This window comes from Dasypus novemcinctus, chromosome X (assembly GCF_030445035.2).
Source record: "Dasypus novemcinctus isolate mDasNov1 chromosome X, mDasNov1.1.hap2, whole genome shotgun sequence".
Classification (NCBI taxonomy): Eukaryota; Metazoa; Chordata; class Mammalia; order Cingulata; family Dasypodidae; genus Dasypus; species Dasypus novemcinctus.
The window spans coordinates 42,669,444-42,688,307 of NC_080704.1; the positions used below are offsets into that span (position 1 = coordinate 42,669,444).

Consider the following 18,864-nt stretch of genomic DNA (forward strand, 5'->3'; position numbering starts at 1 on the left):
GAGGATATAACATCAAACAAAATATACATGATCCCTGCCAGCATTAAACAGAGTAGGACATCATTATGAAATTAAATCTCCCTTTGGGGATTGGGGATTTCTAGTCAAATGTGATAAAGCTCATTTTCTAGTTTGTGAACTCTCCGAGATCTTGGCTTCATTTACCTTCTGCCTTTTGTCTGAGAATTCATAACTCTCCAGTTCAATTAAATTGAGCAGTGGAGTTTAAAAACAAGAGCAACAAACAAATCAAGCTTAGTGTTCTTCATCATCTTAGATTTTCTTTACCCATGTGTGTTAGTATTGCCCAACAGCATCAGTGTAATGCTTGGCTGCTCTTAGGAATCCATTCTTATAACTTTGTCTGGGCTGCTTCTGCAGAAGTTTGCAAAGAAAAAAGGCATTTCTGCTTGGGCCCTTTTATTTTATCTTACAAACACATGCTTATATAGAATGTAACTCTTAGAGTTGTGTAGTGCTATCAACTTAATTTTGCTCTTGAGACAAATTTCCTGTAAGTTTTTAAATCATATTGGACTTGTACTCTGAAATAGTTTTTATGAAAGAAGATGATGGTTCTTCAAAATATACATTTTTTAGAATTGAGGTTAGTGTTTTAATTGTCTAAGGTCATTTTATTTTGGTTCTTCCGATAGCACTAATGTAATATCCTTGAACATATTCATTAGTGTGCTTTCTTTGTTATACAGTTTTGCAACAATAGTATTAAATGTCACAGAAATAATTCCTTCTGAAGCTTCAGAGTCATGCCAGGTTTGGTCCATGTACTCTTTGCAGTGGTGTCTCAATGCCATTTTTGTGACATGTATCTATAATAGCACAATAGGAGAATTAAAAACATGGAAACTCATTTATTTATGGTTGAATTGTCAGTATTGTTCTTGAAGTTATTTAGTATATCTCATCTCACTTATTTTAAAAAAGGAACACTTGAACTTCATATAGGCTCACACTTAAATCTCCAATGTGTTAAATTTGGTGCTAAGATGCTTTCTTTCCTATGGTATGCCTAAGATCATACAATAGAAGCCACGTTGTTTATTCTTTTACTTTTTTACTCATGCATGGTATCCATTATGTATTGATCTTGTCTAGCAGAATTAACTTTTTTTAACTGATTGTTCTGCTGTCTGAGGAGTCTTATTAAAAATTTAATCAGTAAGCTAAAAATAAGGAGCTTGTACCATAGCACATTCTGGTAACTCGTAAAAGAAAAAAGAAAAAGAAAGTAAAGCTTAATTTAGCCTTGAGGTTAAAGGAAGATTAGTATATATTTTTTGGCCACTTGAGGATGTGTATATGTATAAGTATATATATATAACCATTTTTCTTCTCTTGAAAAGTATGATGTAATGGTATTACACTTACAGGTGAGACTTTTCCATTTACAGAATTTTTACTGTTTAGCCTACTAATACTGAATTGCCTTGCATTATATAGTACTATATAATAGGAATAAAGCTCATCTGTGAATACTCTTTTCCTCAGAAAAGACATCTGGACAGTGACTAAGTCTAGCACATGTTTCTTGAGCTACCACCTGTGTGTACTGCATTTCCTACTCACCAGAAAGTAGCAGACCCCATTTGTATGCATCAATTTCATAATGCTCTCTCCCCTTTTGCGGTTCCTGCTGCTTTATTCCTTTTCTTGTTTCTCTTCTTCAAACATTTCTAGATTAAATTATTCCTGCTAATGTTCTATCACTTTTTCTCTTTGATGACTCTGTTCTCCTGCTCAAAGGCACTTGTTTTTATGATACCATAAAGAATCTACTAGTTTAGAAAATTATCATGGCCTTTTGATGATCTTAAAAGTAATATATGATTAAATGGACAAAATATTTGAAGGTACTTCCCAAAAGACATCCAAATGGGCAGTAAGCATACAAAAATGTGTTCATCACTCCTCAGGAAAATTCATGGTGCAGCATCACTACTCACCCACCAAAATAGCTAAGATGAAAACCACAATACCAAGCATCAAAAGAATGTGGAGCAACTGGAACTCTGATACACTGACATTGGGAATGTAAATTGGTATAGCCACTTTAGAAAACTGTTTCACAATAATTACTAGAATTGAATATAGGTTTATCTATAATCCAGTAATTCCATGTCTAGGTATGTATCCAACAGAAATGAGTACATAGGTTCATCAAGCCTATGTCAACTATACATCAATAAAAATTACATATAAAAAGGATGAGATAGATCTATTAGTGAGCCTGTCACCTATGTTTGTAATAGCCCTAAACTGGAAAACATTCATATGTCCATGAACTTTAGAACAAATAAATTAATTGGGATATGTATCTAAAAGGGAGTCAGTAGTGAGAATGAGCAAACTATAACTACATGTAAGAATATGGATGAATCCCACAAACATGAGTGGTGAATGAACCTAAATACAAAAACGTATACACTGATTCCATTTATGTGAAGTTCAAAAGCATGCAAAGCATATCTATGATGTAAGAAATCAGGCTAGTGGTTGCCCTTGATGGGCAGTAGTGCCTGGATGGGGACACAGGGGAGGCTTCCAGGGTTCCAATAAAGTTCTTTTTGAACTCTGGATCTGGGTGCTTACTTTGTGAAAATTCAACAAGGTATATACTCATGATTTGTGCCTTTTCTGTATGCATGCTGTACTGGAGAAAAATTTACATTAAAGTGTAATATATACCGTATTATTTATTTACTGCTCTATGACAAATTATCCCAAAACTTAGCAGCTTAAAACAACAAACATTTATTTTCTCATAGTTTCTAAGGGTCACACAGGTTCTGAGGGTCAATAATCCAGGGATGGCTTAACTGGGTAGTTCTGGCTCAGAGTCTCTCATCTGAACTCTCATCTGCACTCATCTGAAGATTTGAATGGGCTGGAGAAGCTGCTTCCAGGATGACTCATTCACATAGCTGTTGACAGAACTCCTCAGTTCTCCCTGTGGTCTTCCCTATGTTCCCTGGTGTCCTCCAGAGTGAACAGTCTGCTAGAGAACAAAGTGGGATACCTCAGTGCCTTTTATGGCCTAGCCTCAGAATGACATATCATCATTTCTGTCATACAGACTATCCTTGATTCAGTGTGGGAGGGTAATACATGAGAACATGAATATGAGGAGGTTGGAGATCATTGGGGGTCATATTGGAGCCTGGTTACCACACTTGCTCCTTGTAGAAATATTTCAGGATTTTGAAAGGGTTTAAATTAGGAAGTGAAAGCTCCTTATATTCCCTCAAGTAAACACACGCACACAGAGCTAACATTTCCCATATACAGTAGATTTATATATATATGTGCTAATATGTATTTAACAAATTATATCCTGCATATGGTTTTATAATTTTTTTCTTATCTCAATACATTGGGTAATCTTTGTTTTGGCAATTAGCTCATTAATAGATCTATCTCATCCTTTTTATACATAATTTTATTGATGTAAAATTGACATATAAACTGCACATGTCTAAAGTATATAACTGGATGAATTTTTATATATATACTTACGAAATTATCAAGATAATGAGCAGGCTATCAATCCCCAAATGTTTCCTCATGTTTCCTTGTAATCCCTCCTCTCATTTTCTTTAAATTCTATAATTCTAATATCTAATCTTTATTTCTTTTTAAAAAGATTTATTTTATTTATTTCTCCCTCCCTCCTTGTTGTTTCCACTTGCTTTGTCTGTTCATCTTCTTTGTTTCTTTAGGAGGAACCAGGAACTAAACCTGGGACTTCCAATGTGGGAGGGAGGCACCTAATCACTTAAACCACCTCCATTCTCCTCTTACTTTTAATGGCTAAAAGTTTTACTTACATATTTAAAGTATCTTTAAAATTCATGTTTATATTGTTCACAGATAACTGAAGCTCATTTTTGTTTACATTGTAGAACTCTCACCCCATTTGGAGGAAGAAAATTCCCATCTTTTAATCAAGAATGTGCTATTGTATAGGTATAGCATCATCATCAAGCCAGATTGCCATTGTTGGAATCTTAACTCTGCCACTTACAAACTCTGTGACCCTGCATCAATTGCTTAACCATTCTGCATCAACTTCCTTACTTGTAAAATGGGAATAATGATAGTGTTATACTTAAGTCACAAGATTGCAAAGATTAAAGGATTAATATACATAATGATCTGATAATACACTATGTTATTGTTTGCTGCTCTTGGTATTCTCATGGGTTGTTGTGCTAAAATCCTCTTCTCATCCTCTTCTGATATTTAAGCTATGAGTTGAAAGGGTTCTGCATTCAAATATCTTACCAGTACTTAACTCTTCCTGTAATTTCCCTACATCTCAATTACTACCTGTCAGGCTGCTTGCTTAAGGTGTGGAGAGAAATATGTATTTAATGGGAGGCTGTTGTAGTATTGGGGAGTTGGGCTTTAGGCACATTTCATATGCTGAGAAATACCTAAAATAGAATACTCTAAACAAATCTCAAGACTTTGTAAGCCAAGACTTCAAAATGCTAATTGCATTTCTACATTAGAAGTAGTTAGTGATCACATTGATAGTAGTGAGATTGCACAAGTGCAATAGCTGGTCCTTGAGTACATATTAAATGTGTATCCTATGAAAGATCCAAAGACTTGAGATATTTCCTGTCCTCAGGAAGCTTGCTGTCAACTTGAAATATGATGAGGGTGTGTAGTGGTAAGAATGGAAAGACTTGGATCAGGTGTCATAGATACAGCAAAGGAAGAGTCAGGAGACCTTCCTGATTGGGTACATCAGATTGAGCCAAGCATACTGTTGCTGTTTTAAAACTACATAAGGGGTTATGTTTTGCTATTGTCCTGGCTCAGGGGAATTTCGGGCCTTTTCTATGCAGCTGCCAGCCATCCCCATCCTCACCCTAATTCCAAGTATAGGACTTTCCCTCCACTGCCATTACTATCACTACTATCATCCCACCCTTCCTCCCACGGAGTGTCCAGGGCCGTGTTCTTCTTTGGAGCTTTTGGTCCAGGGAAGTTGCAAGGAGGACTGTCTACTCGGAGAAAACTGTATGGAGATTGAAGACAGTCTCAAGCATGATGTGCATCATTCCAGCAGGGAGGTCATCAGCAAGGGAATGACTGCTGTCCAAGGGACGCTCACTATTGACCACCACCCTTGTGGAGGTCAAGTGGTCTATTGATGCTAAACTGACTCCTATCAGGCTCTTGGACATTCAAGCAATGCTTCTTACTAAGAACAGCACATTGTTTTGAATCTATTGGTTCCTGCAGGTCTGGCCCTTTATTTCTTAGCTCAAGGAAGTATTTCTAGTCTGGGAATTGGGTGGGACTGGAGGGAGAACCCCTATTCTCACTATTTTATTAAATTGTTTTTTTCTCTGCCAGGAGACATCTCCTTTTTCCCAAGGACCTTGGAAGCCAAAGTTAGGAAGACTTTTTTTTTTTCTTACCCAAGGTTATCTTTCATTTGAGTCAAAGAGCAAAGAATGGCTTAGCTACTTGGGGAGGGGGGGTAGATAAGGAGTAAAGAAAAGAGGAAAAGCAGTGAACTCTTGGGAGAAACACAACCTTAGTTAATATGTTAAAATGTTAACCTGCAACACTTTGGTTGAATGAGACAAGGAAGTTAATATTATTATGGAAGTTAAGAAGGGAAGCTAGTTTACCTGTGTGGTGGAGAAGATATTTGGATTTAGAGCCATGGTGTTTAAGGTGGTGGCAAGATATCCAACTATAGGCGTGTTGAGACAAGGAATTGTGAAATTCAGGGGAAATGTTGAAGTTAGATATACAAAAACATGGGTTTACTGGTATAGACATGATAATTGAAATGTCACTGTGGATGAAATAAACTATTTCTGCTAGACGATTACATTTGACTTCATCTAGTGATTTATAGGGCATATAGACTACTTGATATAGTTTGTGATGACTTCTTACTCACTGAGATACTTCTATAATTTTAGCATGATTTATTTAGATGGGTATACCATTACCTTTAATATTTTATTGTACACTTGAAATATGTCCTACTGTCATATAAAATTAGTATTTCTAACTTAAAAGTTAGAAATTTTATAACTGTATTGACACTGAATCTTAGTGTTTCAATAATACTTATGCAGGACTTTCTTGTATTTCTTTTATCTTGTTGCTTTATGAAAGTTAAGTAAGTCATTTCATGTCTACACCAGACATAGGCAAATAATGGCCCACTGCCTGTTTTTGTATAACCCACAAACTAAGAAAGGTTTTTACATTTTTAAATGGTTGAAAATAATTTTAGATATTTATGACACATGGAAATTATATGAAATTCAAATTCCAGTGTCAGTAAATAAAGTTTTATTGGAGCACAGCCACACATATTGTTTTGCATTTTGTTTGTAGCTGTTTTCGGGATACACTGGCTGAGTTGAGTAGTTGCAACAGAGCCCATATGGCCTACAAAGCCTAAAATAATGACTCTCTCGCCTTTTACAGAAAAAGTTTGCTGATCTTTGGTATATACCAACAGTGTGTAACTGTTAAACTGGTAAAAATAAATAAATAAATATTATTTAAAAAGCAGTGCTTGTCTTACATAGATTACCATTATTATGTAAATCAAGTAACTCCTATCCCTCTATCCTGCCTCACTTTTTTTCCTCCTTGGTACGTGCCACTATTTAACATGATATATATTTTACTTGCCTATTTGGTTAATTCTTTCATCCCCTCTAGATTGCAAACTGCATGAGGACAGGGATTTTTGTCTGTTTTGTTTACTGCTGTATCACCAGCACCCAGGCATGTAGTAGACACAGGGTGTATTTGAATAGACACAAATACTCACTAATTTGGTGAGTTATCCTCACCAAATCTGAGGATAACTGAAAAACAGACTGAAAAAATGTATCATATCCTCATCTGCATATCTTGCTTAGCTTTGCTCTCCAGATTCTGATAAGTAAGTATGGCTAGAAGTCAGCAATATCTGGCAGCACTTTTGGTGCTTCCTAATTTATAACTCTTGGGAAGAACACTGTGTATATGTATGCATGTATGTATGTATATATGGATGTATATATTAAGCCTTTATGATAATTGTGTTTGTAAATATATACATATTGATACATGCCTAGTTACATGAATGGCACATAGTAAGTGCCTAAAGCTTGGGATAATAGAAGAATTGAGCAAACTCTTAGGGAATGGGTTATTTTATGAATGCAGGAGTATTTAATAGCTTCCCATTGCATTTAAAATAAAATCCAAACTCTTTACCAACCAGTAAATACTTGTATGATATGACCATTTATCTCTGTTTCCAACTGTATCTCTTATTTGCCATGCAGAAGCCATATTGAACTTCTTTAAGTTCTTCTAATACCTTAAGTTTGTTTACTTTTTAAAAATAAGACTTCCCCCTAGACTTTAGGGCAGGGATCACATTTGTCTTAACTCACTATTCAATCCCCAGTACTTAGAAAAATTACTGAAATGTTGTAAGCAGTAAGTAAATATTTGTTGAGTGACTTTATGAATGAAAGAGCACTGGACTTAATGTCAGAAACCATAGGTTAAAACCCTGCAATGTCTTCTGAATCTTGATCTGGGTGCCAGTTACACAGCCATGTTTGTGGAAAGTTATCAAGCTATATATAGTTACAATGTGAACACTTTTGATATTATGTTGATAAGTTAAACGATTCTGGGATGCTCCTTACTTACTAACTATATGAACAAGAGTAATAGATTTCTCTGAAATTTAGTTTTATCACTTATCAATAGGTATTATAGTACCTACCTCATAGGGTTATTAGGAGGACTTTTGATAAGATGACATATGTGAAACTGCCTTATTATTATATACAACAAATACCAGTTGAATCTTTATTATTTGAAGGACATGGAACTGGAGAAATTGAGGAAATGGTCTCAGGGGGTTTAGTAGAGTAAACCTATCTTGACAGAAGAGTCCTTAGGCAGTGAAAAAGAGCTGTGGCTTTAAAAGAGAGGATGAAGAAGGAATGGGCTGCAAAGAGGGGCTGCGACAGGGCCCTTAGACCCTCTTGCCCTTAAAAATTAGAAGTACCTTGGGATCTGGGCGGGAGCAGGAGACTGAGAATGGCAAAGCCCTTAATGGGTGATTAGAGGTCAAAGTGAGGGTATGTTTGAAAAGTAGAGGTGGACAGCAAAGTGACTGACTTACCTTACCCGTGATGAGAGCCATGTGGCTGAAAAACAAAACCAACAGAAAAGTGCTGCTGTACAAATTAAAATGTAGCATGCAGTGTTTGGTAACTAATAAGCACTAAATATAATTGGATCTCAGAGGATTACTGGAAGAAGAATAACTACCAGGATTAAGAGTCTGTCTGCAGGCTATGAATGTCACAGGAAGGCTAGGATATGAGGGGGGAATGCAGGTAGGACATTAAAAAGCTATTAGAGAATTGGGGGGTACATACTCCAAACTTAAGTAGTAAATGCAGCTAAAGCTACTACCCTGAAATCAAGTTTTAATTTAAAAATGTATTTCATAAAATGTGCATTAATACTACCCTCTCTCTTAAAATTAATAGTAATAGTTACACTTAATGTATTGAACCAGATTGACCAACTACAAAATAAATCACCAGAACCAGAATGATCCAAGATATTTTGGGGAAAACCAAATCTGTGTTATCATTCTCATAGGTCCTATTTACTGTGCATTTACTGTTACCAGGAACTGCTCTAATTGTTCTCATTTCATTCTCCCAAAAGCCTATGAGATTAGGGCTACCATTAATAGCCCCATTCTGGATGAGGAAGCTGAGGTTTAAAGAGGTTAAATAACTTGCTCACCGTCTGATAGCAGTAATTGGCAGGGCAGGCCCCAGGTCTAGGTATATGTGGTGGCAAGAATTCCTGATGATGGAACTCTTTGTTGGGATGTATATAACTGGCCATTATTTAAGAGGCCATTGTCCTGAAAATATGCTTAGTGCCAGCATGACGTCCATATATATATATAAGAAATGCTTACAGAGAATAAGTCCTGAGAGAACTGTCGACTGATGAATCTCATTTGAATGTATTAGAAGATAGCATAATCTAAAACATTGTGTTACTGATTTATAAACTCCAACAAAGCAGGGAATTAATTTCTTTAAAGCATGGTTTCTCACTGTCATTACTGACATTTTGGGCCAGATAATTCTTTGTGGTGGGGAGCTGGCTGTTCTGTGCACTGTAGGATGTTTAGCAGTATCCCTGGCCTCTACACAGTATGCTAATAGTTCCCTCCCAAGTTGTGACAAAAATGTCTCTAGACATTGGCAAATTTCCCATGGAGACAAATTTGTCATTGTTTCCCACCCCACCTGCTGAGATCAGCTCAGAGATAGGTTGGCTCGAAGGGAAGGCAACACAGAACTTTATGAAATAAAGGACAGAGAGAAAAACACAAGAGAGGAAATAAAGATGGGATCAGGGGACTCACAGCTTCTGGAACTGATAGCCTCGACCCTAGTTTCCACATCCTGTTTATTGGAAACTACCGAGCAGCTGTTTGCTATCAGAACTGCAACATCCATCTGCAATAACAGGGAACAACTGCAACATCTACAATAAGGAACAGGCTATACAAAGTTCAAATACAATTTAAACTATTTTTCCCACATTTCCCCCTTTTTGTTTTTGCACATACGGGGTCACATCCAATTCACAGGCTAAGTCAGTATCCACCTTCTCCCTCTTTTTTTTTTATTTTTTAAAGCAGCCTACTGGAGGTCCTCATACTCCCATTGAGGACCTTTCCTAATTAACACATCTTAGTGAGGGATAAAAGATTTTTAGTATTCCAACAATATTACAAATTCTATTAATATGAGAAAACATTTTACTTTATCAATTGCAGCAGAGAGTGTAGTTTTGTCTTACCCAACCAAACAACATTTAATAATTTGATAGAGTAGCAGGGACCTTACAGCTTGTCCCAACTGTTTGCCTATTCCAGGCCCTTAAAATACCATTGTCTCTGATGTTTCTTAGTAGGGTTACTGCCACAGGTTTCTTCTCTGCAGCCAGATTCATTGCCATCAAGCCAGGGCAGAAAGCCTTGAGGAAGAGCTGCAAAAGTCCATTGTTAACATTGGAATTGTTCTGCATGATGTTCCAATGACGGGTACAAGCCATTACACATTTCGTCAAGACCTATAAAATTGTGTGGGGCAAAGTGTAAACCATAATGTAAGCTATAGACCATGCTTAGCAGCAATGCTTCAATATATGTTCACCAATTGTAACAAACGTGCCGACACTAATGAAACGTGTTGTTAATGGGTAAAAGTGTGGGAGGGGAAGATGGTGGAGTACATGGCAATCCCCTATATTTTTTATGTAACATTTATGTGATCTAAAGCTCCTTTAAAAATAAAGAAAAAATGCTTTAAAGAAAAGTCCATTGTTGGTTGACCTTTTCACACAGTTTTTGCACTTTTTTTATTTATTCAGGCTTGTTTTACTTGTACAAAACACATTATCTCACTGAATGCTACCACAATACTTTTACAACTTGCTATATGCATACTAGTTCTGTCCTGCATATTTCCATTTCTGACTTTATAAAACTAACCATTTTATTTTAGGACAAAATACATCTTATTAAATTTCAGTTAGCATTCCCACAAACTTTTTACCTTTTTCAATATTCACTTAACTTTTATATCTTTCATTTTATCCTATGAAGAAAAGTAAACATTTCACTTTAAGCAAGAACTATTTTTTATGAAGAAACTATAGTGATTCTATTAATCAAGATTTACAACTATAGAGATCTCATTAACGTTTTAAACGTAGGTAAAAATAAAAGCGCTTATTTAACTTTTTGGCCATTTGAATAGAGCTCTTTCAGAAACTTTTATTTATCAAGTTATATCACCATCCAGAGGTATCAAAATATACACTGATAATTCTTTCTTTTTCTTTTTTCCATCCTTTCTCTTTTTTCCTTTTTCTTTATATCTGTCTTTCCTTTTTTCCTTTTTCTCTCTCTTCCTTTTTCTTTTTTCCTTCATTTTTCTTTTTCCTTCCTTTCTTCCTTTCTCTTTCTTTCCCTTTCTTTTCCCCCTTTCTCTCTTTTTCTTTTTTCCTTCCTTTTTATATCTTTTTCCTTCCTTTTTCTTCCTATTTCTCTTTCTTCCTTTTTCTCTACCTCTTTCTTTCCCTTTGTTTTTTCCTCCCTTTCTCTCTTTCTCTGTCTTTTTTCCTCCCTTTCTCTTTTTTTTCTTTTATGAACACACACACTGAAACAATTACAATACACACACTGACATTGAACAAACACAAAAGCAGTTCCAAATCTGTTAATCTAGAATTTCTTCATTGCTTCCTTTTATAATTCAACATTTCTTTTCCAGTTTTCCTCCTCTGAATTTTTTTAAAAATCTCTTTCTGTTCCCAAGCCATACTTACTTTATGATGCCATGCTTGAACAAGTTCTGTACTTTATATACTTTGATGTAAAGCCATTCTAGTCTTCAGAATGAGACCCAGCATGTATCTCTCCATCTGTACGACCAGAGGTTCTGGGTTCCACAGGAACTTTCGTTGTCTCTTGGTGTTCATGATATGGCTTTATCTGACAAGCTGGTACCCACACAGGACGTTCTACGTCTCCTGGGGAAATACAAGCAAACCCTCAAGGACTTCGAAGGCTTTCCAAACCACTCAGGGCTCTGTACTGTTACACCACCTTTAGTTTCCCTTGAGGCGATCCTTCTTTCCTTTGGGTTCCTGTTCTGGTGCCAGTTGCTGTGAGCCTTCTTCCCTTCATGTCCCACGTTATGCGCCAGTTGCTGAGATCATCTCAGCGATAGGTTGGCTCGAAGGGAAGGCGACACCGAGCTTTACAAAATAAATGGACAGAGAGAAGGACACAAGAGAGGAAATAAAGATGGGACCAGGAGGCTCACAGCTTCTGGAACTGACAGCCTCAACCCTAGTTTCCACATCATATTTATTGGAAACTACCAAGCAGCTGTTTGCTATCAGAACTGCGACATCATCTACAATAATAGGGAACAACAGCAACATCTACAATAAGGAACAACTGCAACATCTACAATAAGGAACAGGTCATATGAAGTTCAAATACAATTTAAACTCTTTTTCCGACACCACTCCCTGTTAAGAGCCACTTCCCTAAAGCATGGAACAGTGCCTGGTAAGTAAAAGACAGTCATCAAGTATTTTTGGACTGAATGAAGAAAGAAATTAACAGTGTTTCACAAAGTATACTGCTTATAATATGCAAACTAACTAGATGGAACCATGGAAAAAGTTTTAAAGTTTAATAGTTATCTATTTTAATAGAAAAAATGCATAACACATCAACTTATGATTTCACATACTATTTTATAGTACAAAGCTAAAGTGGATACTTAAATTTTAAAAAGAGAGAGACACTACCAGTTTGATATTATTGATGAGCTCCAAAAAGAAATATTGGATTATGTTTGTAAGCTGGTCTTTTCCTCTGGGCATATTAGAGAATATTGGTTTCAGAGGTTTTACTTTTACTTGATTAAATAATGTTTAAAGCTTTGATTGGGCCATGTCATTAGGATTCTGCATCCCCACCCCGTTGTTGGGCAGGGACTCGCAGAGAAGCCGCACTGCAGAGAAGGGAGGTTGGAGTCTTAAACTGGAGCCCCGGGAAGTAAGCACACAGAGGAGCTTGGTTGTGAGGAAAGAGAGAAGACCCTGGGAAGAGAAACAGGCCATTCACCTAAGAGTCTACAGCTGACCTTGTGGAGATAACAGAGCAGCTGAGCCCAGAGAGAGGCAAGCCCTGGGAAGAGAGGAAGAGAGGAACGCAGGAAGCCTGAACCCTTACAGACCTCAGCAGCCATCTTACCCCAACAATGGCAACAGACTTTGGTGAGGGAAGTAATTTATGCTTGATGGCCTGGTAACTGTAAGCTTCTTCCCCAAATAAATACTCTTTATAAAAGTCAACAGATTACTGGTATTTTGCATCAGCATCGCTTTAGCTAATACAGAAACTTAACTGAAAAACATTTGGTGTAAACAATAAATCAATAAATAGATTTACCAAAAACCATACAATTGATTAAGGTGGCATTTGAATGGCTGGAGTTGCATGCACTGATCTATAGTAATGGAAACTTAGGCAAACATGATGTGTGCTGAACATACTTGGTAAGAAAGCTTCTCCTAAGTCTGGTTTGTGTAGGGCAAACCTTCAGTAGGAATGAATTGGTGCCCTGTATGAACTAATTAGACACTGGTGTAGAAGACAGATTGCTTGCCCTCTTAGACAGTCTGATAGATATTGTAAGGCATGCTCACCTGCATGAGGTAGTGCCTAAGTGCCATATTATATGGGAGTTCAAAGGAAAAAGAGATTACTTCCTGTTCAGGTAAGGAGGAAAGACTTCACTATTGATATTGAAGGATGAATGGAATTTTTGTGGGTATAGGTAATGCAGAGGAAAAGAGCAAAGACAGAGTTGGACCAGTTCAAAGCATCTTTAAGGGAGGAGGAGGTACCAGTTTTGCTGGAATATGGTATAACTATTAAGGAAGATGGGACCTGATTGTAGGGAGTATTTAATGACAGGCTGTGTAAATCCATGAAATAGTGATTTTATTTAGATTTCCTAACATCTGGCTAAAACCTGCCTTTTTGTTGTTTTTAGCTGTGTTGGCATTACTTTAAAAACATTTTTTTTTGTTTCTTTAAGGAGGTACCAGGGATTGAACATGGGACCTTATACACGGGAAGCAGGCACTCCACCACTGAGCTACACCCACTCCCTTTACTTTAGAAGTAATGTTTAATTTGGGATATGGACCTAGCTGAGAAATAGAAAAGAGAATGAATATTGAAAAGTATGCCTTAGAGAATTATAAAAACTGAAACACACAAAAAGAAGAGAGTAGAGTAGTAGGGGATCAGAGTGGAAATGGTTGGCTAAACCCTGGTGACAGGGAAAGAAGCAGGGAGGCAACCTGGCATTGGGGAAGTTTGGGAGGTGTTGATGATATAGGCAGTAGATCCTGAGCTCCACACTGCTGTAAGGAAATGGTCTTCTTTAAAACAAGATTTCTTTGTAGGTTACTACTAGAAAACTAGGTGAGTTGACTGATAGATAGTATTGCTTTTTTTCTTCGTTTCATCATACCCTAGATGACATCTGCCCCTGATGCCTGATATGTCCACCATGCTGACCTCTGAAGAGACAATTCCCCTTTGAAACTCCTGGCCTAAGCCTGGCAGCCCTTTCTTTTGTGGTTTCCCCCTAACACAACTGAGATAGGCTTGACTATTTCCCAGAAGACTTTATTAAATATTAAAGAATAAACAAAAAATAAAATACAAGAAGTCCTGCCAGACCTACCTAGCATCTCTGATATCACTGTCCCACATCAACCCACTCTCACCCCTCAAATGTCTTTTCCTCACTGATGCCAGAGATATGGTATTAAAGTCCAGATTTAGCCATATCACTTCTCTCCTCTTAAGTGGCTTCTCATTTGTACAGGGATTGCATCTTAATGCATTATCTTCCTTATGGTTTTTCGTGGAGTGAGAAAGGTTTTGTTATTCTGTTTGCCTAATGGTTATTTTATTTATCTGATTTGGAAGGATTACAGTTAAAACTCAGATAATACTTGGGAAGGGTGAAGGACCCTCCTGTGAATATGTGTAAGGGTTCCTTCCAGCTTTTTCCTAAAGCCTCCCAGTATAGCATCATCTAAAGGGTCAGGAATCACTGGATTTCAGACTCTGCTTCCTATGACATTGGTTTCTGATGAGGTATATAGCCAAGCTGCCTCAAGGGGAAATCCTAATGGGTGGGATTCCAGCCCTCCATCTAAATTCAGCCTAAAGTTTTCTGCCCTAATCCGTTTTATAGATTGGTGTGCTGCATAAAGTTTTTTGAGGAATGTCTGCTGCTTTATAAGGGGAGGTGGGAGTGGTTGATGAGAAATTATTAGGTAATTTCTTAAGTTCCTTTCTGCTCCAAAATTCTCTGAGAATCCAGTCCTCTGACTTCTTTCTTGATTCACTTTATGTTAATTTTGTTCTATACAATTAATACCCTGTAATAATATAATAGAATTCCAGAGTTGTGAGAAGCTCTAAGCAGTTATCTTGTCCACAATTTCCCAAACTGAGCTCTAAAGAATAGTAGGCCTGAGAAGTGTTACTTACCAAAAAAAAAAAAAAAAAAGAGAGAGAGAGAGAGAGACTCTGGTCAAATTAACTTGAGAGACTGCATACTTTTGTCACATTGTTCATTAGCATTTTAAAGAATCTGAAAAGTTTTCTAATAAAGAAACGGTTTAAGCTTAAAACAGCATTTCCTAAACTTATTTGATCAAAAAACCCTTTTTTGGATAACGTACCTCTCACCATCCTGTGGAAGGCACTTTGGGGAACATTCATGTAATTCAGCCTTCTCCTTTTGCAAGGAATTTGGGATAGAAAACGACACATTCAGAATCACACAGCTAGTTATCGGGGCTCTCTGTCTGATACCTACTCCAACTGGCCTGTTTATTTCATGTTTAACTTCAAGTAGGTTATAAATTCCTTAATGGACTAAAAGATTATGTTTTATATTTCTACCTGTCAGGTTCTTAGCTCAATGTTGGGAATGTGGCAAATGACGGAAAAATGTATGGTAGCTCTGGTTGAACCATACATTTGAACCCAGCAGAAAAATAAGGGTTGATACGAATCAGCTTGTGTGTGCATATATGCTTTTCATATTTTAAAAACAGAATTGCTGCTCTCCTCTGCCTACCATTTCTCCTGAATTTGCAGTATATGTTTTTTTTGTTTGTTTGTTTCTCCAAAGTTTCTGCTGCCAGGGGTTCATGCTCATTGATTCTTACTGTTTATTGAGGATAACTCTGTGGGCTGTTTTGCCTCAGGGATAATTTGATTAGGGGAACTGCTTTTTGACACTATTCAGGAAAAGGTTATGCAATAAAGGGTATTGGATTTGTCACAGAATGATGTTGCAAGGAAAGCCAGAGACAGGCAAGCTAATAGCTTGTTGAAATTGTGGCACATTCTGTCCATCATTTTTTTGTTGTTGTTGATATGCTGCCTTCCTAAGAGATCAGATTGTAGCCAATTTGATGGTTTTTATTTGGCAGGGGCAGAAACTAGTGCCAGGAAAAGAAAGTCATAGCAAGTTCGATATATACATCCATCTTCCCAGAATAACTATGTTTCTGTCTTCTAAGGTTATGTGTTTTTGATGGAGAAAACATTTATGTAAGAGGACAAGATTGAAATGCACTAAAATGAAATGCCCACCTTAACCACATCAGCTTTAATGGAGCTTATCTGAAGCCTAGCCTTTGTGAATCTGACAGTGTGTATATGCTGTGTTTTGTACAGGGAATCATCATCCGGGGACCTACCAGAGACCACGAGAAAAATGGGGAGGGGTAAGTTTCTCTTTGCTTTTAAATAATTTACTCTGTCTCCATGTTAATCTCTTAAAATGTTAATCTCTTTAAATTTAAATTTAAATGTTAATCTCTTTAAATTTTGTGCTGTAAGCACCTTACTTGCCATACCCTAGTCCAGGCTCTGGGAGGCAGCCCAAATGGCCCAAGAAGATATATTGGAAATATCTTCCTGAGGCTTTTTGTTGTTATTGTTATCTACCAATAATATAAAAATTTGTTGGTATGCATATACAATGGAATGTTATAAGGAGTGAAAAACAGTACAAACTAAAACTACATTAGCAATGGAGATCAATGTCCGACTCCAAACAGGATGGTGAATTAACCAAAGGAAATTATAAAAGAATGCATTAGGTTTAGTGGCCAAATATATTAAGATGGAGGTGACATCAGTGAAAATGGCAGAGCAGAGTGTTCCCATGTCTATCCCTCCACAAAATAGCAAAATATGAGCAAAAACTGTCAAAATCAACTTTAGCAGAACTCTGAAAAATAGTCTTTTGTCAGTTTTGCAAAAGTTGGGCCATTATTTCTTTTTTTTATTAAGGAGTTTTATTGAGATATATTCACATACCATATAATCTATCCAAAGTGTACAGTCAATGACTTTTAGTCTAATCACAGTGTTGTGCATTTATCACCACAAAAAGTTTTAGAACAATTTCATTACTCCAAAAAGAAAAATGCCTCACCTCTTAGTAGTCACCTTTCAATTCCTCTATCCTTCCCTAGTCCTAAATAACCACTAATCTAATTCCATCTATATAAATTGATTTATATTTATATTTTATGTAAATGGAATCTTACAATATGTACTTTGTGTCTGGTTTCTTTCACTTAGCATAATGTTTGGGGGGTGGTTGCCTGATTAGCATACATTTGTCCAGTTTCAAAGGAAAACAGTCTTATATGCAATATTACCCATATTCATGTTTCACATGAAGTTTTATTATGCTATGTAGTCCTATGTTACATTTTTTAGCCTTCCTTCAGTAATATACCTGATCTTAGAGTTTTCCCTTTAAACCACTGTCATATCTATATAAAAGCACTGCTAATTATGAACACCATATTGTACCTTCACTTTTTAAATTCATTTCCAAAGATTAACAAACAACATTTTTATCAATTCTGCACAGGTTAACCCTCAGCTTTCCATTCTCTAAATTCACTCTATTTTCTGCTGACCCATATTCTAGTTATAAACTCCATGAGTTTATGCAATGTATTTAGTTCATAATAGCACAATTGTACAGAATTTGTCCTTTTGTGTCTGGCTTGCTCCACTCAACATAATATCTTCCAGGTTCATCCATGTTGTCACATGCTTCACGATTTCCTTTCTTTTTACAGCTGCATAATATTCCATCACGTGAATACACCATATTTTGTTTATCCGTTCATCAGTTGATGAACCCCTGGGTTCTTTCCATCTTCTGCCAATCGTGAATAACACCAGTATGAACATTGTCTCTTCCTGTGACTTCTCTCCATTCTGGGTATATACCCAGTAGTGGTATTGCCAGGTCATGTGGCAAATCTATATTCAACTTCTTTAGGAACTGCCAAACAGTCCTCCACAGTGGCTGTACCATTCTGCATTCCCACCAACAGTAAATAAGTGTTCCTATCTCTCCACATCCTCTCCAGCACTTGTAGTTCTCTGTCTTTTTAATAGTGCCCATTCTAATAGGTGTGAAATGATATCTCATTGTAGCTTTGATTTGCATTTCCCTGATTGCTAGCGATGTTGAACATTTTTTTCATGGTTTTTTTTTTTTGCCATTTGTATTTCTTCCTTGTACAAGTGTCTATTCAAGTCTTTTGCCCATTTTTTAATTGGGTCATTTGTATTTTTATTGTTGAGTTGTAGCATCTCTTTATATATCATGGATATTAAATCCTTATAGGATATATAATTTCCAAGTATTTTCTCCCATTGGGTCAGCTTATATTTCACCCTATTCACAAAGTCCTTCGAGTTGCAAAAGTGTTTAAATTTGAGGAGGTCCCATTTAATTATTTTTTCTTTTGTTGCTTGTGCTTTAGGTGTAAAGATCCAAGAAACTACTACCTACCACAAGATTTAAAGATGTTTCCTTTCATTTTCCTCTAGTGGTTTTATGGTCCTGGCTTTTATATTTAGGTCTTCAATCCATTTTGAGTTGATTCCTGTATAGGCAGTGAGATAGGGGTTCTCTTTAATTTTTTTTGGCTATGGGTACCCAATTCTCCCAGCACAATTTGTTGAAGAGACTGTTTTGTCCCAGTAACATGGACTTGATAGTTTTGTCAAAAACCAGTTGGCTGGAAAGGTAATGGTTTATTTCTGGATTCTTAATTCTATTTCACTGATCAATGTGTCTAATTTTATGC

At 36.6% G+C, this 18,864-nt stretch overlaps 1 protein-coding gene across 4 annotated transcripts in view; it reads left to right on the plus strand.

Moving 5' to 3' along the window:
- Positions 1 to 18,864, plus strand: part of PRRG1 (proline rich and Gla domain 1) — a 202,835-nt gene that overhangs the window by 116,048 nt on the left and 67,923 nt on the right. For all 4 annotated transcript variants that reach the window (XM_058291957.2, XM_058291956.2, XM_058291955.2 and 1 more), the window contains one exon: positions 16,415 to 16,464. In XM_058291957.2, coding sequence (XP_058147940.1) covers positions 16,455 to 16,464 — 10 coding nt within the window. In that variant the 5' untranslated portion in view covers positions 16,415 to 16,454. The remainder of the gene's footprint in view (positions 1 to 16,414; positions 16,465 to 18,864) is intronic.